The 26,070-nt window shown below is 40.8% G+C and overlaps 1 protein-coding gene across 1 annotated transcript in view; it reads left to right on the top strand.

Moving 5' to 3' along the window:
* The window catches only part of svila (supervillin a), a 249,514-nt gene that overhangs the window by 53,761 nt on the left and 169,683 nt on the right, over window positions 1-26,070 (top strand). The window contains exon 6 of the mRNA XM_051929021.1: window positions 830-1,523. Coding sequence (XP_051784981.1) covers window positions 830-1,523 — 694 coding nt within the window. The remainder of the gene's footprint in view (window positions 1-829; window positions 1,524-26,070) is intronic.

Genomic DNA, 26,070 nt, shown 5'->3' with positions numbered 1-26,070 from the left:
GAAATCAACTGGTTCCTAGTTACTGAATTTACAGCTTCCTCAATTTGATGTCGCAAATCTTGAAGGTTAGTGAGCATAGATGGAACAAACACTCTTTTTCTTTAATGTACCCCCATGGATTAAAATTGCAGGGGGTAGGGTCTGGAGACCTGGGAGGCCATAGACGATGAGCAAAATCCTGTTGTCCACCTCTTCCAATCCATCGTCCTGGAATGGTGTCGTTGAGGTAACGCTGGACCTCCCAAGTTGAAATGAGGTGGGGCACCATCTTACATGAAAATGAAGTCATTCCAATCTTCCTGATGTTGGGCAGACCACCAGTTTTGTAGCTGTGTTATGGTCTGTTTACCCCTTACAGTTATCAAGTTTGTCGTTGGATTGGTCTACTCCCCACCAAATAACACACACATACATAGATATACATACACACTCAGACCCTAACCACAACAGTGCCCTATGAATGACACACACAGCTGGTTAACTTCTAACACTTTAAACCACACAAGTGCTAGAAGAATAACACAGCCTGTCACAATATGCCAGATTGCTTATAGATCAAGTAGATTCACCGAAGACGCCATCAGTGCAGCCGTCCATACAGTGATGAGCCATCTGGAACACTCAATGACCTATATAAGATGTTATTTGTCGATTTATAGCTATCATAAATGCTTGTTCATTATAATTGTCAATGTTTCCAATTTTCAAGTATTGGATCAAAAGTGTCTTGAGAGAAACGTTTTCTAGGCAACCCGTGCTAAAGTGTCAGTGTATTAAAATGAATTCATGTATTTATTAAATGTTGGGTTTTATATTTTTATTCTTACAGCTAGAAGGTTCAGTAAAGAAGAAATGGAGATCCAGGAAACTCAAGATGTTTCAGCCGTAAGGCAGTATCCACCCAGAAGCTGTCAAGATCCTCCGTGCGTACTTACAGAATCGACTCCAAACTCCGCCTCCACAGACACGACCACGGTGGACACAAAGGCAGATCGCATTGCCAGATATAAAGCGGAACGCAGACGCCAGCTCGCCGAAAAATATGGCATCTCTTTGGACCACGAGCCAGATACCGATTATTTGCCCAAGTATTCTCGAATGCGTAAGCTGGATGCTTCAGAAAAATGTTCAATGGCACTTCCCAAATCTGAAGAAGAAAGTAAAGATGTAAATTTGAGATACAGTACCAAAGGAGATGGCGGTGTCATCAGGGACCCACAGAGTGGGCTCATCGAAACTAAGGTGTCCGGCTATCAAGAGAAGTCCGTCGACCCTGCGGAAAGAGAGCGGATAATGAATCTGGAGAACTATAGGAGGGCACAGGACGCCAAAGCAATGTTGCATGAGCAGCTCTCCTCGCGGAATGTCACTGGTGAGGTTCACAGTAAAGGCTTCTCATTCTCAGAAGTGCCGGATTCTCCTAGTCAAGGTCGTAGGTCATCTTTGCCCACTCCAAAGCAGTTCATTTCACCGGGGGACCTCTTTATTGAGCAGCAGGCTCACAACATTCTCAACAGGCAAAGGTAAACAATGCATTGAAATAATTGATACAGTTCCTCGAATTTAATTTCAGTGTTTCATTGCCTTATTGTATACATTTTTTAAGAAAGGATAAGTAGTGAAACCTCACATCTGAAGTAATTCTTCGGCTTTATATTTACAGTTTGAAGCAAGACCTCACTTTATCAATCACATGGAGACACCTTTGCATTTAAGGGTCTGTTTCGATTTCATGATTAATGAAGTCGCACCATTTTACAATCTTACTGTACCATTTTTGTTTCATCTCTGACAGCCGAGAAAGTGGATTTTAATGAATATTTGACTCGATTAAAATATAGCAAATGTTTTAGCTTCTTTGATGGGCTAATGAACGACGGTAAAGCACTGAGGTCGTGAGGTTTAGAAGAACATGAAGGGATCTGTTGGGAATAATGAATGGTTTGCCTATTGGGAAGGGATGTTAGAACATTTCAACTGTAATATTTGGCTGTTCTTGCCAGATTTGCTTTTTAAATACTATATTGTTATATGGAAGCTAGGTTGCTTAAGTGTAAATACCATTTTGGAGAAGATTTCTTTTTCAAACCCCTTTAGTTAAGGGCTGCAGGTGATTTCAGCAGCATTGGTACAAGATAAGAACTTACCCAAGATAGCATGCCAGGCCACACTGACTCACCCACCCAGTTAATGAACTAGTTTAATCTTCAGTGGACTCCTTTAGAATGTGTAAAGAATACCCATATGGGGATAGGGAGAACATCATTTATATTTAGGTTAGGTTTCTTTATTTAGTCATGTTTACACAGGAAAGCATGAAATTGTATATTTGAATTACAATAGAACATGGCTGGCGTGCTGAGGCAGTGGCACTGCTGCTAACGGCTCCAGACATAATCTGTGTGAATCCTGGCCTGGTCTTTGTCAGTCTGGGGTTTGCATCTTCTGCCTCCATTTCTTCCCCACATACTCTGGTTTTGTTTCCCACTTCCTAAAATATACAGAGTAGATGAATTTGGAGACCATCTTAACCAGTTGTGATGACTGTTTAGATTGACTAATCCAGCTTGGATTCCTAGTAGTGATGATCTGATTGATCAGCCGACGATGTAAATTCCCAGATTTTCACACCAAATGACTCGATCAGTAAATTGGCTTTTCTAAGCTTAATAGTAATTTTCTTTTAGTGCTACAGCTTGCTTGAAGAAGGGACCTGAGTTGCCCTGAAAGCTTGCATATTGTAATCTGTTTAGTTAAGCCAATAAAAGATATCATTTTGCTTCACTTTTCATTGCACCCATAATGGCTAACACGGTACATCACTCTACTACGGTGCTCCATTATGCAAAGTAACAGTACGCTCCAGCAACAAAAATTAAATGTGCGCTTTCTTAACAGAGAGCAGATCCTACGATTTTAGGAGAGAGAGAAGATCAAAGTATTGGCTTTTAGATTTAAGAAAGTGGAGTAATAAGCTGAGATAAAGGAGTCTGAAGAGTTGTCCTGTGTGTGGAGAGGAAGAGCAGCAAGTTTTTTGGTGTCCAGCTCTTTCTGGATGGGAAGAAAAGAGGCACACGGCAGAAGTGAAGAGAAGCTCCTTTAATGAGATCAAACCTTTTTTTTTTTTTTTTTTGTCCGCCTTGTCTGACCGTGAATAGTGAATGGTTTTGTTTTTAGTATAGCCAATCTTATTTTTAATTAGAAAAAGAATAAATAGATAAGTTTGGCTCTTAAGTCAACATATCAATCATTTACTAAGCAGCAAGTCCAAATTCATCTGTTTAACATGTAAACTTGTTAAGCTTACTAGCCTTCCTGATAAACACGTATTGAACATTTTATTAGAGTTGTGGCTTGTAATTATGGTATAACAGTAAATAAAGTGGTTGTCAGATGTATTATGGGTAAAGGTTTTTTTTGTATGTTGTTTAAAGTGTGTATTTCAAGGAGGTTTTTATTCTGTACGAGCTGTATATACCCGGCGTTGCCCGGGGCAGAAGTAACCTAATCGGTCAAACACTTACATATATACCAAAGTAAACCTAATCGGTTAAACAGCTTCATATATACAGAAGCGAACCTAATTGGTCAAACAGTTATGAATGTGCAGAATGATTTTACAAACATTATGCGTGTTAACAATCATTAAAAAGAAAAGATTGAGGAACTGTTCTTCTATATGTGATGAAGCCACTAATAAGACAGATTTTTTTCAGGACCCAGCTGTTTCATAACTAAACTACTGCCACCCCAAAGTAATGCCTAATACTGGTTTTTGGGGTAGCTGTGGAATAAAAAGGGTGTTTTTTAGTCAGTAACAATCTGACAGTACCCTTCAGTACGGGCTGAAGGGTGCCTATGTAAGGTTTTACATCCTTCCCGTATGGAAAAAAAAACATACTAAACTTTTTTTTCATCATTACAGATAATCTCAGTCAAATCGAAGTACGCATTCTCAATTTATTTTTATCTAATTTTTACTTTTTCACAAAGCCATCCCATGCCAATTTGTATGAATAAACTTTTGCTAGAGAGTTACCAAAAGTTTATTCATGCACATATTTTAATACAGATAATCTATCTGTAATCAAGGTTCTCATTTTCATTCTAATTTAAAATAATAATAGATACTCATTTTTTTCTTCTGTTTTAGAAAAACCAATCTATGCCACCTACGTCTTCGTCAAGTCAGCTTCATCCAGCTTCATCACATATAGAAGAAGAGTTCCTGAATCTTTTCTTTTTAATGATTGTTAACACGCATAATCTTTGTAAAATTATTCTGCACATGCATAACTGTTTGACCAATTAGGTTCGCTTCTGTATATATGAAGCTGTTTCATCGATTAGGTTTGCTTTTGTATTTATGTAACTGTTTGACCAATTAGGTTTGCTTATGTATATAGATTAGCTGTTTGTCCGATTAGGTTCGCTTCTGTATATATGAAGCTGTTTAACCGATTAGGTTTACTTTGGTATGTATGTAACTGTTTGACCGATTAGGTTACTTCTGCCCCGGGCAACGCCGGGTATATACAGCTCGTTATATATACATATACACATATATTTTTATATATATATAATATATATATATATAATATATATATATATATATATATATACACATACATACATACATACATACATACATACATACATATACACACATAGATGCACTTACAATAACATAGAAATCGATATAAACAACATTAACATCATTATCATATGAGAATATGAAGTAATATATAAGAAGCACATTTCATATAAATATAAATTATTAAACAGTAAAATCTTCTTCTATAATTTGCTACCGTGGCTTTTCGTTGGTCTGTCCAGGATTTGAAATCACATGTAGCTTGCAAACCGTTTGACGTATTGACTTCAAATGTGGTACACATATAATACGTCACGTCTGCTATCAGCTTTATGGGTGATGAATGTATTACTCTTTTTATGTTTATTTTATTTTAGAATCAACTCCTATCTGCGCACACCAGGGTGGCCGTGGGCGGATGCGTATGGTGTATTCACTCCATGTTATCGTGCATTGCGCTGTCACTGGTATTTTGATAAAAGAATTTGAACAATATATAAGAAGCGTATAAATTATTAAACAGTAAAACATTAACATTTAAGAAGTAAAGTTACATTGAGTACTACTGCAGTGCCTTCGGGTATACCTCATTTTTTCTTTGCCCATTACATGCTTAAATGTATACATTTTTTGGTGTACCTACCCGAGAACACGCGACATATAACCGACCGTGGGAGAAGCATGGATTTTAAACACGCGTTGAGTTCATCTGCTGGTCTCCCTCGTGGAATAACTGGTAATGTTTGAGTAAAATGTACAGCGAGTAAAACGACATTACCTCCTTTTTTTTTTTACGATCTGTGAGATCTTGCTTTTTTCGGTTCAAGGCTTCATAAGCTCTTTTATGTTCAATGTTGTACTTAATAAGTAGTAATTATCCCAAACCATGATCTTTGAATGTTGCAAGACTTTCGCCTTGTATGTAGATCGGGGTAATTACATTCATTGCATTCCTAGTCTGAATCACAATCTGATTGTATGGGTGGTTACCTGGCACTGTAGGGTTGCCACCCGTCCTTTAAAATACGGAATCGTGCCGCGTTTGAGAATGAAATTGCGCGTCCCATTTTCAATCAATACTGGATGGGATTTATCCCGTATTTTTTGTATCATTTTTTTTTTAAAGCAGCGTCTCATGCAAATCATCCCACACGCATTTTATGCCTCCTTTCCTACTTTTGATTGGGTAATACTTGATGTCATCGTTAGTTTGATTGGTGTTTTTAACTGTCCAGTGAGTAGGGCGTGTCTTTCAACCATAAGCAGTTTTTTTGCAGTGGTATGACTGACCTCGACGACGGCGACGTTATACGTCAAAAATAAATTACAATAAATGACGATTTTAGCGATACTTTATTACGACGGCGGCTACATAGACACGATCAAATAAAAACAAAAAAATCAAATAATCATTCTACATTTTCAAAACGTCGAAAAAACGACGGAATGAAAAAAAGGCCCACCCAACGACCCACCCATTCCATTTTTATATATATAGATTTATGTTCATTTACAGAACTGTATTTTGTTAAGAAATGAGTAGGTAATGGTTGGAGTTGCAAGCAGTCATTCAGTTAAGAGTCTGAGTCAGTAAAAATGTGCCAACTGACTTAATGTTCATTGTAATATAATTTAAGTTCCAATTTTAAATACTCAGTGGTAACAGAAATTGAGGACGCCAGAGTTGCAGTCGAAGTGTTTGTGTACCGACGCCACAGCCCTGTGCCAGTGATCTGCAGCCTAACTTAAAAATACCAATTTACTATAAAGCATACTTCTCTGTTACATTTGAAATGGGAAGTCAGGATTTCCAAGCTCCAAGTAGGAAGTTTCAACTGGAATGCTCCCAGAGATTGAGTTACCTACTTGTAAAGTCAGGAGAGTCTCGCCAACCCTGACCTCAAAATCCAACGTTGCTGCACAGCAGAAAATGAAAAGCTGTAGCATTATTAGCACTTCTGTCAATTTGTGTCTCATTAAGTCAGTTGTTCACACAGTACTGCCCAACTTCTATCTGTGGACATTTTACTACGACATTTGAAATGCGCAAAATACTGTGTAATGCGTTGTTCAGTAGTTGGCTGTATTCTGAAAGAGCAAGCACAACAAAGGCTTTCCTAGGGGCTTCCATTTTTGTTTTCCGAATGTTTTACTTGAACACAGTTAACTCTGGTGTGATTTCATTCCCAGTTCTAACATCAGACTTGTGAGGTAAATGGAGCGCAGCAAAAAGGCTTCTACACAGCTTATGGGGGACCTTAATGTTAGGGGGGGTCGTCTGAACTGGCCAGTTCTAGTAACATGAAATCAGTGATTAATATCAGCCCAGAAATAACCCGATCAAAACATTCCTAATTCCTACCGTACCTTCCTTCAACATTGCTAGGATAGGTGCAGGATTAGTCTTAAGTTGAAATAGACCTGATATGTTCATTAAATTGATAGGCCATTTTCAGAATTTCTTTCTATTAAAACTCCCTTAACCTCCTTAGCGTTGGACCAGAGTGTCACTCAGGCTGTAAAAAGGGGTCTAAAAGCGTTGGTCCCAACTCTCACCCCGGCGATTGTATAGACACGTCTCACGTAAGACCAGAGATTTACTTTACTTTTTATATATAAAAAAAAAAAGAAAAAAATCAATACCAATTAATGAGAAGTTTAACGCACATGCATGCGCCTAGAGCCCCACCCCGACTCCTCCCCAAATTTCACCTATTTGAATATGCAAATCAATGTAAATAACCCCTTCCATTCAGTGTTTTGTTAAAAGAAAATGGCAGAAAGAAAAGAATTTTAGCAAATGCGAAATGGAGGTCCTGTTCAGTGAAGTGGAGGCATGGATAAACCTACTATTTGGTAGCTTAAGCAGTGGTGTAAGCAGCAAAAGGAAATTGATGGAGTGCTACAGAGTGGCGGAGGCACTCAAAAGTTCAAGTTCAGAAAGTTGCACAGTGATTGAAATAAAAAAAGTAGTCGGATATCAAAGTCGACGTGAAAAGACGCGTCCCGGACCACCATCTGAATGTCATAAGGAAGCGTATTAGTGCCACAGAGAAGAAAAAAAGGTCTATGTCGAAATTAAAGCCGAAATGTCCACTTTAATCCTGAAATTTTCGACTTATTCTTGTTTATTTTGTCATTAAGGTAGAACATTGTAAACATTTTAAAATCGAGAGTTTCTCAAACCTCATCGTAACTAACGTAGCATGTTAAATGCTTTGTATTGTGTTCCCTGACCCAGTCGTTAATCGTTATGTGCTTCGTAAACAGATTCTCTTACACTGACAGGAGCGCATAGGCAGTGATCACCACACAATACATTACATTCATGATATTACAGCTCTCTGAACATTTTGGAGTACTAAGATGTATATTTGATATCATTGTCATGATGAAATGCATTAATGTATTAAACATGTGGGGGTATGGTAGCACTGCTGCTTTGTGTGGGTGTCACGTCCCGGGTGTACCCTGCGTGGAGTTTGTATGTCTTATATTTTAAGGAACATTGGAAAATATCCGCTATATATTTTTAATTATTCCATCCAGAGTCGCACCCATCTCAGCAAGTATTGTGCATGAGGCAGGATCCCTGGATGCAAGATGAATACAAACACACACACACTCACACTCTAGTAGCGTCGATTTAGCATCCTCAGATCCCCTAACCTGCATTCTTTTGGAAGGAAACCAAAGCACAAAGAAAAAACCCACCAGGAAAACTTACAAACTCAATTATTAAATTATCTGTAAAATGTAATCTACATGTATTTCATCACGAAAATGATTTCAGCCATACATTCTGGTGTTCTAACAGCACACAGCTCAAAGAGGATAGCTCTTGGAAATCTAAATCAACTTAGACGTCAGTCATCATCATGGGACAGGAACTCGGTATGATCTGTAAATCTGCACTCTCTTCTAATTCTTCGATTTGCCATGGTAGTTGGAATATTTTGGCCATTCCGTGCACCATTATATTGTTAGATTGGTTTCAATCAAGTGCCTTAAATTTGTAAATGATATGCAATTAATTTTGGTTTATTTGCTAAAGCCCGCATCATGGATGCGATCTAAAAAAGAATGAGAAACCACACAAAAACAGTGGTATTGGTTTAACGCCGGATGCCACCCACTTGCAAAACTGAGCAGAAACGTGCATACACATTGTCTGAGGTTGTCATGAAAATGTTTGTACCATTATTCCAAGTGTAGTTTTTATACATCACGAAGTGAGCATAGACATGGGCATACACAACATTTTTGTGCGTACGCACCATTTATTCATTAGGCCCCAAGTCTTTACCAAGTTCTAAAATTATTTAAATCACACCTCGAGTGTAAAACAACACACAACAGACTCCACCGTGTCATTATTTAACAGTAATGCATGCCAAGTTAAAGAAGCAATGTGTGGAAAAACGAAGTATACCGCATGACTAAGTAGCTTGTTGAACCACCTTTAGCGGAAATAACCTGCAGGAATCGTTTTCTGTCTGACTTTATCAGTCTCATATTGTTGTGGAGGAATTTTGGCCAACACTTCTTTATAGCGTTGCTTCTGTTCATTGAGGATTGCGGGCGTTCGTTTCTGCACAGCTCTCTTAATGTCCTGCCACAACATTTTAATTGGGTTGAGTTCTGGACTTTGACTGGGCCATTGCAACACTTTGATTCTTTTTCGGCCATTCCGTTGTAGATTTGCTGGTGTGTATGGGATCATCATCCTGTTGCTTGACCCTATTTTGGTCAAGAATTAGCTGTCGGACAGATGACCTCGCATTCAGGGCTGTCTTACTGCAAGGGCACGCTGGGCAGTCGCCCGGGGGCCCCATGTTAATCTATGTATGTTGTGACTTGCTCACATTTGACTCCAGTATACAGAGGAGTTTGTGGTTGACTCAATGACTGCTAGGTGCCCAGGTCCTGTGACAGCAGATCATCAGCCCTCCACAGTGAGGTTTTTGTGCTCATATGCTGTGTTTGGTTTTTGCCAAACGTACCACTGTGCATCGTGGCCAAACATCTCCACTTTGGTCTCATCCATCCAAAAGACAATGGTCCAGAAATCTTGTAGTTTGTTCAGATGCAACTTTGTAAGCCAAAGCCATGCTGTCGTGCTCTTTTTAGAGAGAAGAGGCTTTCTCCTGGCAACCCTTCCAAACTAGCCATACTTCTTCAGTCTTCTTCTAATTGTATTGTCATAAACTTAATATGCTAACTGAGGCCTGTTGAGTCTGATATGTAGCTCTTGGGGTGTTTTGGAATTTCTGTGTTTGCTGCGACGTCCATTCCTGGGAAGATTGGCAACTGTCTTGAATGTTTTCCACTTGTCAATAGTCTTTCTCACTGTAGAATAATGGACTTCAAATTGTTTGGAAATGGACGTATTACCCTTCCCAGATCGATTGACGGCAACAGTTGCTTCTCTGAGATCATCGCTGATGTCTTTTCCTCCTTGGCATTGCGTTCACACAACACCTGAATGGTCCAGACCAGCAAACTGCCAAAACGTCTGCTTTTGAGGTGGTCATGATGAGCAGCACCTGACTGCTACTGTACTTACACTCTTACTGCTTTCATAGGAATTAAGTGGGTATTTAGTTTTTCACACACTGCTTCTGAATCTTGGCTTATTTTTTGTTAAATAAGCAATGCCACGGTGTGATATGTCGTGTTGTCGTTTATCTGATGATGCTTTTACTTAATTTTAGGACCTGCTAAGGACCAGCTGATTTTTTTTTTTTTTTTTTTTTTTAAATGTCCTGATACGTAAAACCTTAAAATTGAAATAGGGTGTACTTTCTTTTTCACGCGACTATCTAGGTTCTCATTCCCTCCACCGCTGTTATTTCCAGACTTACCCCACTGGATGTGTCCATTGAATATAAAGAGCAGAAACATGTGCAGAGTCTGCTTATCTGCAGTGGGATAATCAGGGAGTCAGGATGGGTGGAGGGTTTATCAGAAGTTTGCATTCTGGTCGTCTGTATCTTCTACCGTAAGGCGTAGCAGCTTTTTTTTTTTTTTTTTTTTTGTGTTGTTACTAGCCAATCAGCATCTTATTGTGAGTTTTTCTTAACTTGTCTTCATAATACTGAGCTAGATTAAAACGGTTTGTCAATCCGTCAATGCACCGATGGTATTTTGAGAGGCCCTGGTTCAATCTACAGACAGATGAAGGGATTTTTTCTTAAACGGTAATGTAATTTGTTATTTGCATGTTTCTTTTCATTTAAAAAAAAAAATGTGTAGCCATAGTAGGCAGGCCTTATCTTAGAACTTGTAAAGTTTTTAGGCTTTTTGAACTTGTAATTTCTGGCTTGCCTCCACCTGCGCAGTCTCATAATTCAAAGGTAGTCCATCCAGCCTTTCATTCTCCCAATGTGTTTAATTCAAACTACAAGGTCTTTTGGGTCTGAGCCCATTCCAGCAGCATTACACGTGAGGGACTGCTCTATTCAAGAGTTCTTGAGAATTGAGTAACTTGCACTTGCTGAACAAATTATTACAAGCACTATACTAGTACTAGGCTGGGCCTGGATTCCACAAGATGTCTGAAAGTTCTGGTCCATGGTGATAGGATTGTGTTATGTCGTATCTGCATATTTGTCAGCCACACATTCATGCTGCAAATCTCCCAGGTTTACCACATCCCAAAGGTGTTCGGTTGGATCCAGATCTGGTGATTGGGAAGGCCACTAAAGAACAATGAGCAAGGGGAACAATAACCCCCCCCCCCCCCCTTTTTTTTTATATGCACACCCAACCTTGTCTTCTTAGAGAGTCAAGGCTGGGGGGGCTGTCAAAAGACAGGGACTGTTAAAGCCCATTGTGGCACTCCTTGTGTGATTTTTTTTTTTTTTTTTTTTTTTTTTGGGCTATACAAAAATATATTGTATTGAACTCTTTGTCATCTTCATGAAACCAGTTTGAGATGACTTCTGCTTTGTGACATGGTACATTATCCATGCTGGAAGTACCAGCAGCCATACCACCTGCACATCAGAACAGGTCATCCACCTGAAGCTGAGAGTGTTCAGACCTGGCCTGTGCATGGATGGCAGACCATCTAGGAAAAGCTTGGGCTGCTGCTGGAAGAGGTGTTGGTGAGGCCAGCAGGTGGCGCTTACCCTGTGGTCTGTGTGAGGATCCCAATGCCCCCAGCGCAGTGACGGGGACACTGTGTTGTAAAAATGTCGATGTCCTTCAGATGAGGCATAAAATTGAAGTTCTGACTGTCTGTGGTCATAAAAGATTAATGGTAGTTGAAATGACTCAGTGTGTATTTATTATTATTATTATTATAAAAGATAGGTTAAATGTGGCCACATAGAGATGTATGTGGTTAGAAACAATACTCGCGCAGGCCGTGGCACTTAAGTGATGATTGATTGGTATTAATGGGGCCTAATATATGTCAAGCAAACCTTCCCCATGCCATTACACCTCCATCACCAGCCTGGACTGTTGACACAAGGCAAGTTAGGTGCATGGATTTATGCTTTTGGTGACAAATTCTCACCCTACCATCTGTGTACCGAAAAATTGAGATTTCAGCAGACCAGGCCGAGGTTTTATTCCCAAAACCCCCCCGTAGTCTTCCACTGTCCAGATTTGTCGAGCCTGTGCCCACTGCTGCCTTCACTTTCTGTTCTTGGCTGACAGGAGTGGAACCCAATGTGGTGGTCTACTCTTTTCTATCCTTGAGGTGGTTGGGGCTGCATGTTATGTACTCTGAGATGCTTTTCTGCCCACCGCGGTTGTACAGAGTGGTTATCTGAGAAACCGTAGTGTTTTCTGTTGGCTCGAACCAGTCTGGGCGTTCTCCTCTGACTTCTCTCATCAAATTAGGGCTTTCTCCATCTAAAGAGCTGCTTCTCACTGGAGGTTTTTTTTTGTTTCCCTCACCGTTCTGAATAAAATCTGGAGGCTGTTGTGTTTGAAGATCTCAGGGGATGAGCAGTTGCAGAAATACTCAAACCAGCCTGTCTGACACCAGCAATCAGGCCACGGTCAATCACATTTTTATCTCCTCCTAGTGCAGTGGTGGCAAACTCCAGTTATGGGGGGCCGCAGTGGCTGCAGGTTTTCATTCTAACCATCTTCATTAGTTTTTGCCGCTAATTAACTTCTTTTGCCTTAATTTTAAGTAACTTGATTCAGGCCCCTTAGTCGTTTCTTTTTCTTTAATTAGCTGCCAAACAGTAATGAGACACAAAACCAGCTCACCCGTGGCCATCACACAATATCTGAAAATAAAGGAAGGTGAAGGTCTCGGTAAGGTTGATCTCTCAGGTCCCCCAAAACATTTTGACGGTGTTCTTAGAAAAAACAGAAAATCAACAGTTATGGAAATGTCTGCTGTGTCAAAATGAGAGCAGCAACGAGCCATGGAATTAAATAACAAGTTTAATTAACAGCAAGAATTGGCTTCTCATTAAGAAACTGGTTGGAGTTTGAAGCCCCAGTTTAGCTGGTCAGCTGTTGACTTGTTTCACATTTGGTTTCTGTTTGGCTGTCATTTTAATGAAGAAAATAATTCAGAGCACTGAATCCTTAAAAACAGGGCTTATTAAAATGAAGGGAAAAAGACGTTAATCAGCAGGGAAAATTGGTCACTGATTAGGAAAAGGGCTAGAATGAAAACCTGCAGCAACTGCGGCACTCCAGGACTGGAGTTGGGGACCCTTGTCCTAGTGTTTGATTTTGACCATCAACTGAAGCGCCTAACCAGTATCTGCAGGGGTTTTTTTTTTTGCATTGTGCTGCTGCCATGTGATTGGCTGGTTAGGTTATTGTATGGATAAGCAGCTGTTCAGGTGGTTCCTAATGTGGCCAGTATAGGGCACACTGGCTGCCCACCTCCGTCACAGACACACAACTCTGGTCACACAGCACACCTTTATTATAGTGGGGAGGAGCCTTTTTTTTTTTTTTTTGCCCCCCACAGTCCCCACAATACAACAGTCCTTTCTTTTCTTCCTTATTTTGCCTCAACCCCTCCTCTGACAAGCTTTGTCCTCTTCCTCCTGACTCCAGCTCCCCGAGTGAAGTGAGGCGGCTCCTTTGATGCTGGGAGTGCTTCAGGTGGCTCATTAGCCAGATCTGGGGTCACTCCCAGGTGTGTGGTGAAAGCCCAAAGTGGCAGAACTCTGCCACTCCACAGCTCTCCCTGGTGGCATCCACGGAACTAAGGAGGGTTGCAGAAAACTCTCATGAAGCCCTGCAGAAATCTGAGGTGCCACTGTAACCCAGGGGGCTGCCATCTAGAGCTCCCGGGGAAGCAGTGACCCGTGCACGACTGCTCCCCTGGTTCCTTCCATTATATTGGCCTCCCGGTTGGGAAAGGGCCACAGCCGTCTGTCGCACTTATTTTTTCAGTGAGTGTACTTTCAGAAACATGCTTATTGTTTTGACATGTTTAAGTTTTAGGGCAAAATTCTGCATTTCTTGCTTTGTTAGTTCATCCTCTCTTAAGATTGAGTTAATCCCCCCCCTTACGGAATTTCATATTTAATATATGAGCTCATTAGAACACTTAGCAGGGCCAACGTCAATACCTCATTCTATTTTCCTATCTGTTGTATGTACTTCACCTGAAGCTAAAACTGCACCTCATTTAAACACCTCAATCCCAAAATTCATCTTGTATAGCTTGTAAGTGCAAGGTGGTCTTTATGTTCAAAGCAGCTTTTGTAAATCAAGTGCTAGCATGATTTCACCAATTGTTTTCCTAGTTCAATTTAAAGTCATTTTTTTAATTTGCAGGAGACGGAGCTGGAGGTGGCCGAGTTAAAGATGTTAAGATTTGCATTGGGTGTGATGAGGATAGACAGGATTAGAAATGAGGACATTAGAGGGTCGGCTCAAGTTGGATGGATGGGAGACAAAGTCAGAGAGGCGAGATTGCGTTGGTTTGGACATGTGCAGAGGAGAGATGCTGAGTATATTTGGTGACAGATGCTAAGGATAGAGCTGCCATGGAAGAGGAGAAGAGGAAGGCCTAAGAGAAGGTTTATGGATGTGGTGAGAGAGGACATGCAGGTGATGAGTGTAACAGAACAAGATGCACAGGACAGAAAGATATGGAAGAAGATGATCCGCTGGGTATCCTTCAATAAGGGCGCGCACAAAAAGGCGAGCTTCAAAAGGGCGACCTCAATTGAGCGCGGCGAATAAAGGCGTTTGTAGATAATTTAGTTCAAATGGCTCTGGAATATGTGAAGAGCAACAAAGGTGCAGATCTACTCGTAGTCGAAGGTTACACATTCAGAAAGGAGAAAACTATCAATGGGAAACCCATCTGGAAATGCACTAAATATAGGATTGGAAAATGTTCGTCTCGCTGTCATACTAAAAATGGATTATTCGTCAAGAGACCATCTACTCACAACCATGTTCCAGATGTGGCGAAGATCGAAACAAGGAAAGCAATAGTGGACATCAAACAACAAGCAACTTCTACTGACGGACTGCAGGAACTCGTTGCTACAGCAACGCAAGGTCTGTCATCAGTGGTCGTTGGACAACTTCCTGTTTTTCATCACCTTAAACAAACTGTCCGTCGCGTTCGGCGTGTCAACGAGGCACCAATGTCAAACCCAACTAGTCTGGACGACTTGACTACACCTGTTGAATATTCTATGACTACTGGAGGTGAGCAATTTCTTCAGTATGATGGTGGACCAGGAAACCAACGATTCTTAGTCTTTTCAACACAGGGGAATCTGCAGGTCCTTGCCGAATGTGAAGCCTGGTTATGCGACGGAACTTTCAAATCTACACCTCATTTGTTCCAGAAAATCTACACGATTCATGGGATAAAGTACGAAACGACGTTTCCTCTTGTTTACATGCTCATGAGTGACAAGAGTTCAAGTAGTTACATTCGAGTACTTACTGAACTGAAAAACATCTGTCAACGGTTGGATCCTGGGAGAATTGTTACAGATTTCGAGCAGGCCAGTATTCAGGCGTTCAACACGATGTTCCCACGTGCAACTCATCAAGGATTTTTCTTCCACTTCAGTCAGTGGCATCAGATGCAGCAGACACCAGACATCGTTCAGCAATATATGACTGATGCTGGGTTCGCTCTAGGTTTTCGTCATTTGGCTGCACTGGCTTTCGTTGCCCTGGATGATGATGTCGACGTCTTTGAAGAGCTGATGGACGTGCCTTTCTTTGTCAACGTTCAATCGTTGCCTTTATCTAATAAATTGTTCTGTAATAATTTTGTTGCGTTTGCCTTTATTCGCTGCGCCCAATTCAGGTCGCCCTTTTGAAGTTCTCCTTTATTCCCCGCGCCCAATTCAGGTCGCCCTTTTGAAGCTCGCCTTTTTGTGTGCGCCCTTATTGAATAGACCCGATCCGCTGTGGCAACCCCTAATGGGAGCAGCCGAAAGAAGAATATATTTTAAAATGCAGGAATTAATTAAATATCAGAGGGCAGTTTCCATTGACGGTGTGTCACCTCTAGGGAAGGTAAGCCTGTCAGATTGTGCTCAGACAACACCTCATTTTGACTTGCCCTGTAAACACTAATGGTACTGCTATGTATATACTTGTATTCAATATATGTGCTGAATGTGATGGCGAACAGGTTGAGATATTCCTGTAAATCATCTTTCACATATGAAGTATGTTTTGTGAATAAATCGTTTCCACCATTCAAATGTTAACAATATTTTGAATCCCCCTGTATGCTTCTTTTGTTTTATGCCGGTCATTGTAAAAAGGCTTCATCCTTCCTCTTTTAAGGTCAAACAATACCAACCTCTTCTAAGTACGTCTGTATCTATAAGATTCCACAAAATTTTATGTTGACCATCTTTGTGACGGTGCAGGTCCTGCTCCCTCTTCTCTTTTGGGAGCCTCTCGAACCCAACACCATCAGCAACGTAACTGAATGAGCTGGCAGAGGAAGACAAATCACACATGGAGCAAGGGGAAAGTGGAAAGTGTGCAAAAAACAAAATAGTCAAAACTAAACAGTTTCCAAAGTGCAGTGCTTCAAAGTTAATGAAATAATCCATAAAAATGAAGCCAAGCACAACTCCTTCCATGTCTCCCCCGCTCACTCGTGGCTAACTCAACTAGCGTAGACCTCACCGGTCATGATCCTCTCACTCCCGACCCCTCGTCTTGGCTGCCTCCATAGGTGTCTGCCAGACCGCTCAGCGTCGGTAGTCCTTTTGTCATCCTTCACACCCTCGAAGTAGTCTCTCGGATCCCTGGAGAGGACGCCACCTCAATCGCACCTACTCCTCAACACATTCAGTGGGTACAATCCATCCCTTGAGCGCCGATCCCTCCCTCCGACATAGGACCCCTGACTGCGCTGTCTTCTCCCCCTTCAGCCGGCTGGCTCGTCCTCTTTCATTACCCCAATGCTGCACTCTCGTTCTGCAAGCCCTCTCTTTCGTTTTCCTCTTTCGCTCCTCTTCCGTTTCTTCTCCTTTTTCCTGTGCCGGCCTGTGGTTCCGTGGGCAGAGCGTCTCAATCCTGCACTGCAGGAAGCCGATGAAGCAGTTCAGAACGATCGCCCCCTCACGTGCAGGTGTGACTCACCCCAATTACCTCATCAGCTCCCCCAGCATGCCCATGGACACTGACACAGCCAAACAGATTATTTATTAAAACTGGTCATTCGTTTGAAGCCGCGGACCCGCTATGTCATAGATAGATACTTTATTAATCCCAATGGGAAATTCACATTCTTCAGCAGCAGCATACTGATACAATAAATAATAAAGTATAATGCAGGTGAAAAACAGACAATAACTATGTATAATGTTAAATGTTAACGTTTACCCCCCCCCCCCCCCCCCGATGGAATTAAACAGTCGCATAGTTTGGGGGAGGAACGATCTCCTCAATCTGTCAGTGGAGCAGGACAGTGACAGCAGTCTGTCGCTGAAGCTGCTCCTCTGTCTGGAGATGATCCTGTTTAGTGGATGCAGTGGATTCTCCATAATTGATAGGAGCCTGCTGAGCGCCCTTCGCTCTGCCACAGATGTTAAACTGTCCAGCTCCATGCCAACAATAGAGCTTGCCTTCCTCACCAGTTTGTCCAGACGTGAGGCGTCTTTCCTCTTAATGCTGCCTCCCCAGCACACCACTGCGTAGAAGAGGGCACTTTCCACAACTGTTTGATAGAACATCTGCAGCATCTTATTGCAGATGTTGAAGGACGCCAGCCTTCTAAGGTAGTATAACCGGCTCTGTCCTTTCTTGCACAGCGCATCAGTATTGGCAGTCCAGTCTAATTTATCATCCAGCTGCACTCCCAGATATTTATAGGTCTGCACCATCTGCACACAGTCACCTTTGATGATCACTGGGTCTATGAGGGGTCTGGGCCTCCTAAAATCCACCACCAGCTCCTTGGTTTTGCTGGTGTTCAGGTGTAGGTGGTTTGAGTCGCACCATTTAACAAAGTCATTGATTAGGTCCCTATACTCCTCCTCCAGCCCATTCCTGATGCAGCCCACGATAGCAGTGTCATTAGCGAACTTTTGCACATGGCAGGACTCCGAGTTGTATTGGAAGTCCGATGTATATAGGCTGAACAGGACCGGAGAAAGTACAGTCCCCTGTTGCGCTCCTGTGTTGCTGACCACAATGTCAGACGTGCAGTTCCCAAGACGCACATACTGAGGTCTGTCTTTAAGATCGTCCACGATCCATGCCACTAGGTCATGTCATATCATAATCGCCCCATCCATTTTAAAGCCAATTCCAATTCAAGCGCATTATGATCACCTTTTTTTTTTTTTTTTTTTACATGTTTATCGCCTGTGAGAAATCGTTCGGGACCCCACACCTGTATCTCACACAGAGGGGCAGGCTGTAAACTTGGCACCACCTGATCAGTAACCAAAAGAATTGAGCAGGTTTGACCTTCATGGAGAGTTGCCGCCTGGTACACAGGCGGTCCCATTTTAAAGTTGTCAAATGTGTGCCTCTTAAATACAGGGCCCTCCATCATGTTTAGGACAAAGACCCATTTTTCTTTGATTTCCTCCTCTGCACCACAGTTTAAAATTACTGATCAAACAATTCAGACATTGTGATTAAAGTGCAGGGTGCAGACTTTCGTTTAAGGGGATTTGCATTAATTTTGGCCACAGCCTGTAGAAATGACAGTAAAATGTTATTGCATCTGAAAGGGACAAAAAAGTAGATTGTGCAGACCCTGGCCTGATTCTGTGAAAATCCGAGTTTTTCGGGATCCACTGGTGCCAACTGTCCCTTTTTTTTCTGAATAGCATTACCTATGATTAGTAGTACCCTGTGCAGCCCACTGGACACCTCCAAAAAAAAAAAAAAAAGCCCTACTTCTGCCTTCCTTCCTCTTGCCTGCTCTTCTACTTGGCTCGCTGTTCTCACAATGTCCTGGTCTTACTAACTGACCCATGTTCCTTATCAGGACAGCAAGCCGAAAAAGAAGCTCCAGAAAGGAGCTGAAATCTGTCTGGCGGTGTTTCAGAACTACAGTGCCTGCCCTGTTTAAGTTGCATGTTCACAGTTTACTTCATAGCTCCGACTTTATCTTTTAGTACCCTTCTCAAATTTTATAACTTGGCAGTAAACCTGTATTTTTTTTTCAGCAAATGGTCAGGTTTCACTTCAGACTATATAAGATATCACTTGGGTTGATTTGGAGTTACTTGAGTGATATATTTTTAAAGGTCTCCATGAGACTGTCCTTTCCATGATGATTAGGCTTCCTTGTGTTTTGACTTTCATTTTGGTGGCATAATGTTCATGTTAGGTCAAATCTCCCAGTTCCTTTGTACTAACTGCTTATTCTGTAAAAAGGCAGCCTCTCCAGCTTATTTTGTTTCTAAAACCAAGTGATCAGTTCTAAACCATTTCTTACTAATATAACTAGGATGTGAAGAAGTTATGTCAGTGACTATTTTTATGCCTGTGTTATTGTCTGTCTACCCCTTACACTTATTGGATTGGTCTACTCCCGCACCCTAATAACACACACACACATACATAGATACACACACACACACAAACTCGGACCCTAACCACAACAGTGCCCTATGAATGATACACACACAGCTGGTTAACCTCTAGCACTTTAAACCACACAACTGCTATAAGAATAACGCAACTTGTCACTCTCCTAGCACTTCGGGAGACTTACTTATTATTGGCACGAACAACATACTATATACTGTATATCTATAGATATATCTCTCTATCTACACTCAACATCTTTGCATATACACCATTTATCAACCAAAGATGTCTTGCTTTACATACTGTTCCCTACGATTGGGCAGAGCTCTGACCCTCAGCCTTAATAAACCTCACAGTACAGAGTGTATGGCAAACATCTGGCTGCTCCAAGTGCTCAAAAAAACTACTTCAATCATTCTGCATATAAAGACAAAGTATAGAATGATGCAAAAAAAGTTAATATTAAAAAACAATAAGTAATAGAAAATAAGATCTGGATAAAATAAAGTTTCCTAGAAGGAATTAGTGATGTCAAGGATAAATGTCCCAGGACAGTGTTGATTTAGCAATCGATGTACACGAAATGCCATTAACTGACGATCGGATGAAAACTGGTCACACATGTCTTTCTCTTATGCATCGTCTGAAAGCAACGTCAGATTTATTATAAAATTACATGCCGGGGGTTTCACAACACATGATTGTTGCATGCACCTGATTGGCTGGCTGTCAATATGATGTCAAACTCTTTAATCTATCTTTTCCCAAATAGTTTTTTGATGTTGCCTGAGGTATCGGCAGGTCTTCCTTTCCCAGGCTGTAAACCAATTTTGTAATATGCTGTGAACAACAGTTATAAAAGTGAGGTATAATGGAAGAGGATGTGCTTTTGATGTTATAATGCCTATACAAGTGTCCTGCATCTGAATTCATCTTGTTGGGATTGAGCAATGCTCTCTTATTCCATTTGTTAATTGCTGTTTTCTTGCTACTATCACTGGACTATCGTCCAAGTAGTACTTCAGATGGTGTAGTAACAAAGTCTGCTTTAAGACCAGTAATCAACACAAGTTGAGACACCTGTGCAAATTGTTTGCTTCAACTTGCAAGGCTTCATTTACTTTAATTTTTGCAGAACATTTGTATTTTTTTTTTTGTTAACCTAAAACTTATATTTAAACCTCTGGCAGCTTACTGCTTTTCACCATTTTAGGTCATTCATTGCATTTCGACTGATTACATTTGTAGAAAAACCTGAGGTGTACTAAAACATTTGGCCAGCCATGTATAAGCAGCAGCATTGGCACCACAGCAAAACAACAATGGAGGGAGGCGAGCTACTGCTGTGACAACAGTTACTGTCCCACCATTGCTGGCTTCTTTCTTGTAATCGCTCATCTCTTGGTGCATCAGTAGCTGCGATAACAGCAAAAGCGAGTTGTCTGGCTTTTTATCATCTTCTCGACCTAATCACATACATTTGACTGTTTGCCGTCCTCCAGAGGGAATTGTGATACAGGCACTAGTTTCTAGCATGTCCATTTTGTCAGCTTTTAATATCACGAGTTGTCTTGCAAATATTTGCTGTTGGTGGTGACACAGATGACTCATGCACAATCATCATTGTTTCTTGAAAATCCACAATGGTGACTTTGGGTGGGAATTGGCGAAGTTATGTGAACAATTGTAGCGTAAGCTCTGGAAATAAGCAGCCTATCGGGTCTGCACGATGCCACTTGGCAGACTGATTAACCAGACTTGTGGACACTTGATACTTAGCGCTATATTCGATAACTACCCTCTTCTATTGTGTGGGGGAACAAGTTCTGGGAGTTTTTGGGTCCTGTAGCTGGACACAGGTAAGGATACGTTGGAGATCACTGAGCAGTTTACCCTTGTCAGCATGTGTCCTTCCTGAACTTGCCATCTTTATTCTTGATTCACAATGATTGTGTTTTGCCACCTTTTGTGTAGCCTCGTGGTAAAACCAAAGAGCGACTGGTGTCTCCAGAAAGATTCAGAAGGCGAGACCCCTTCTCTTATCAGCTGGCCCTCCAGGTATTCAATGGTGTTACTGTGTCTAATACTTGGACCATTCCTAACAATACTGATGCTAACTCATTTCAATGTGTTCACCACAGAATTTGACGTTTGTAGTTTTGCATTTTTAATACTACAAACTAATTTAGGAAAAAAAAATACCTAGTTGGTGTTTAATTTTAATTACATTAAATCGACCCATTTAACAAATATTCACTTTTTTGCCCTAATGTTACTAATGTAGCAGTCTACCAACATTCTGTAAATCTGTTGTCTACCATATTGCACTTCTTCCACAGTAGTGTATTACTCTAACACAATTTATTAACAGGAGATACAACTAGAGGTGGAACTTATTTATTTTACTATATAATTTTGCTTGTTTTTTCCTCAGGTGGTACCTTTTGTGGTAGGACAAGTCATCGGAAATAATGCATTTACGATCATACAGCAGCAGCAGCACTGTACTATGGAAAATCGAAGCATTCTGTTGGGGTTTTTATTTGATTTTCTTTTTTTTTTTTTTGTGATGGCCCTTTGTCCAGAAGAATTGCAGCTATGAACTCGGGCACACACCACACCCTTTTTAGATCAGTTATACGGTTTTACTTCAGTAATTTTTAAACTCTAAATGGAATTTAGATTCCATATTTATTTGGCATTGAACTCTGCCTATCGTCATGGGAAAAACCCATGAAACTCTTATCACTTGGACTTACCGATTATAAAAACACGGGGGAAAAGTGGACTATATAGAGCAGCAGTACATATGGTGGATTAGCCTGTGGAAGGCCGAATATGTCTGTTACTATTTATTTCATCGTACGTTTTCACAGAGAGCATCTTTCTTGCATGTGTAGAGAATATGCAACACAGCACCACTCTCTGACACCATCGTGAGGAGACATTGCTACCTTATCTCAAAATTTCTGTGTTTATTTTTGACAATACACATGAAAATACTTACGTTTTCAATCTTCTATTATTTAACTAGGGGGTTCTCTGCTACTCGCATCGCTCGCCAACCCCCCGGCCTGCACCACACACCAGTCACTTCTCGTCTCTGCCACTCGCGTTGTGAAGAGGGGAGCTGAATGCACCCCAAGGAGATGCAGTTGCTCCTCTGAAACCCCTCTTAACTCTTGGGCTACATTATTGGGCTGAATATTTTTTCCAAAAACTTTTTTTTTTAAAAAGAACACAAAGCAATTGTTTAACACATCAAATCAGCAAAAAAATATTTACTTTTGACAAATGTTACTGTCTTGCATGTTGTATGAGTCTGCATACTATAGGATTTCACATACATATTACGCAGCAAAGTCTGATATATCGCTCAAAGCAGCCAATTGCATGCATTGCTACATTGCACTGCTTACAATATGTGTTGCACTGGTGCTTCCTATTCAATTGTCTGCACTTTCTCTCATATATTCTCGCAACCCACGATTCAAAAAATTGCTCTGCGTACCTGTTTGTCTCATCTGACAGTACCTGAAAGGCAGCCTCCGGAAAGAATAGCCTGCAGGAGTCCAGCGGCTGGTAATCTGTCATGTCCAACAGCAACCCATGCTGTCTTGTGAAGTCCAGTAGCCAGTTTGGCTCCCACGGATCAATATCTGGGTATCCTCCCATGCCGTAGGTGTGTCGGCTGCGCGAATGCACTCAGCTGGCAGCCAATCGGCTGGTGTTCGATCAGCTGATGCCAGTTCCTCACTCTCTTGCTCGATTTCCTGATCACTGTCAACAAAATCAGATTCTGAAAAATCAGAGTTCGACTCGGCGATAATGCACAAAACATCGTCTGCGAAGTATTTTCTTTGCTGCACTCGCTTCGCTCCCTCGTGAGATGTTGATCCAATCTTGCCTTTGTTTACATTTGTTTACATTTTGTAACTCGCACACACACAAGGATTAGATGCCGAGTCAATGAGTCTAACATTCCTCCAAGCAGAGAGGGAATGCCTGTGACGCAACAGTGAGTTTTGTCGCCATTAACAGCTGATTGTCGCCCTCTACCCCAGGATGTCGACTTTTGTCGACATGCACCCTCAACCCCTCCTGTCAACAAAAGTCAACATCCGTCTTTAAAAGAGTTAAATGGTGATACAATGGGCAACAAATTTTTTTTTTTGTTGTTTTTATACCTCCTCTTTGCTCGATCAGCTGCTGGCTTGTTGCTGCTCCCGTGCCGTGTGATCTGCATTTCGCATGGTGCTTCAAACATTTAAAAGCCTGTACAGCAGCTGTCCTACTCTGTGTTTTATTTCCGGCCCCGGGCGTGGTTAAATCTTTTGACACAAAGTCTTGTCTCGCAGGAAGTGAGTTCTTGATATTTTTTAGTTTATAATTTAAAAACAGAATAAGAATCTGAAACTCTAACAACATCACATTAAAGTTTGATGAATTCTGAAATGAATGAAACCAAACCTATGTATGTATGTGTGTGTGTATATATATATATATATATATATATATATATATATAAGAATTCCAACCGTATGCATGATCACTTAATACTTTTCAGCATCTGCCGTCATTCTGGTTCAAGGATGTTAATGATGGAACAGGTAAGGGAAAATGCAAGCTCTGAACAAGACCTCAAATACTTGTAAGAGTTCAGCCATGTTCCTTAAAGTCAAATGGTTAGTCATGAGTGACAGCAGTGATTGTTTCAATTTTCAGTCTGTTTGTAAATTTCAAATGCCTTACCAGCACTTGTAACGTGAATGCTCTGTGCTAAAGAAATTTCTTTACCTTAGATTAAATTATACTTTATTTGGTCCCAAGAGGAAATTTAAAGTTTTTCAGAATACTCCACCCCCAATAAATTAAATTTAATAAAACATAAACAGACACACCTAAAAACATCTGTCATGGACACCAGAGAGCTGCTGCTGTCAGCGAGTGGCTCATAGGTGGCAGTCAGACCTGCTGTGACTGTGCCACAGGTTTATATTTAACTTTATTAATCTTTGGATAGAGCAGCTCCAGCTTGTAGTGTCCATGAATGGAACGTGCCAAACAGACACCTGATGCCTTGTTTGAAGTCACCAGAATGACTCACCATTAAGTCCAGAGTGAATCATTTTAATTGCTGAGTCCGCCAGGATGATGTAACTTATTTTGCCGGCAGTGCCCTGGACGGATTTAGTCCGCGTTTCAATGTCTTGATTGCACATTTTAGCTTTAATTGTACAGTGCTCCCTTTTTTTCACCATTGCACATCGATAAAAATCTCCAGTCCATCTTCCTCGTTTTTCCACTCTGTCTGATGAAAAGCCGTCCATTAAACATTAAACTAGCGTCTGAAATATGAGGTGTTAGCCGGCTATCTGCGGTTCCCAAAATATATCACGGGTACCTGAATTGGCCATAACTTGCTATGAGACGTAGCAGCTCAAACAACTTCTATGAAAGTGGATAAGTCGGGGATTGATTTTATAATTTCCAGTATTTTATAGTGTCGAATGTGGGAAAACTCACAGTATTGGTCCAAGAGATTATGATATGCTAACACTCACCTGAGGGAGTAACCCTGGAGCACACGGCCTTTTTATTACTATGTACTGTACCTACGTGACCACACGGTAAGACCCAAACTATTCGGAAGTGACATTTGCACTATTTTGTGTTTTTTGTATCTCACACCCTCCTACACCTTTATCATAAGAGCATCCCATATCTACGATGCAGCATTCGATCAGAAGAAAATATGATGCTGGTTTTAAATTAAACGTTGAAGTGGCGAAAGAAATTAGTAACTGCACTGCTGCAACAAAATTCAATGTGTCTGAGAAACTGATGTGAGATTGGAGGAGGCAAGAAGATGTTTAAAAAAAAAAACAAATTGTCTCGTTTTTGAACGGGCGTTTTTTATTTTCTGATTTTATGATCAATTTTTTCAGGTTTCAAGACCCAACTTTAATTTATTGATTTTATTAAAATTGAAAACATTCCATAGTACTAGGGTGTTGTACCGTGTTAGCCATTATGAATGTAGAGAAAAGCCAAGCAAAACGATACCTAAGAAGGGGCCTGAGTTGCCTCGAAAGGTTGCCTATTATAATCTTTTTAGTTAGCCAATAAAAGGTGTCATTTTGCTTGGCTCTTCTCTAAAAGCATTCCATACAAATAGATCAATTTTACAAGAATAGGATTGAAGACAAATCAACCCCCAGCCCTGAGAAAGAGAGCATGGGCAGTAGAATAAAACTTAAACCTAGTAAAAATAAGCAAACAGATAAATTAATAAGTGAATATAGATAAATGGAGATGAAAAAGAGAGAATCTGCTTCCTCAGTGCTTTAAAAGCTTATTCTAAAATGTTATTGATTAGATTCTGCCAGGTTTGGAAAAATTTCTCTCTCTAAGTGAGAATTTTATTTTTTCCAATTTCAAATAGTATATAACATCAGTTACCCACTGACTTAAAAGGGGAGAGTTAGGATTCT

This window comes from Erpetoichthys calabaricus, chromosome 6 (genome assembly GCF_900747795.2).
Source record: "Erpetoichthys calabaricus chromosome 6, fErpCal1.3, whole genome shotgun sequence".
NCBI lineage: Eukaryota > Metazoa > Chordata > Cladistia > Polypteriformes > Polypteridae > Erpetoichthys > Erpetoichthys calabaricus.
This window is presented reverse-complemented; position numbering and strand designations above follow the sequence as displayed.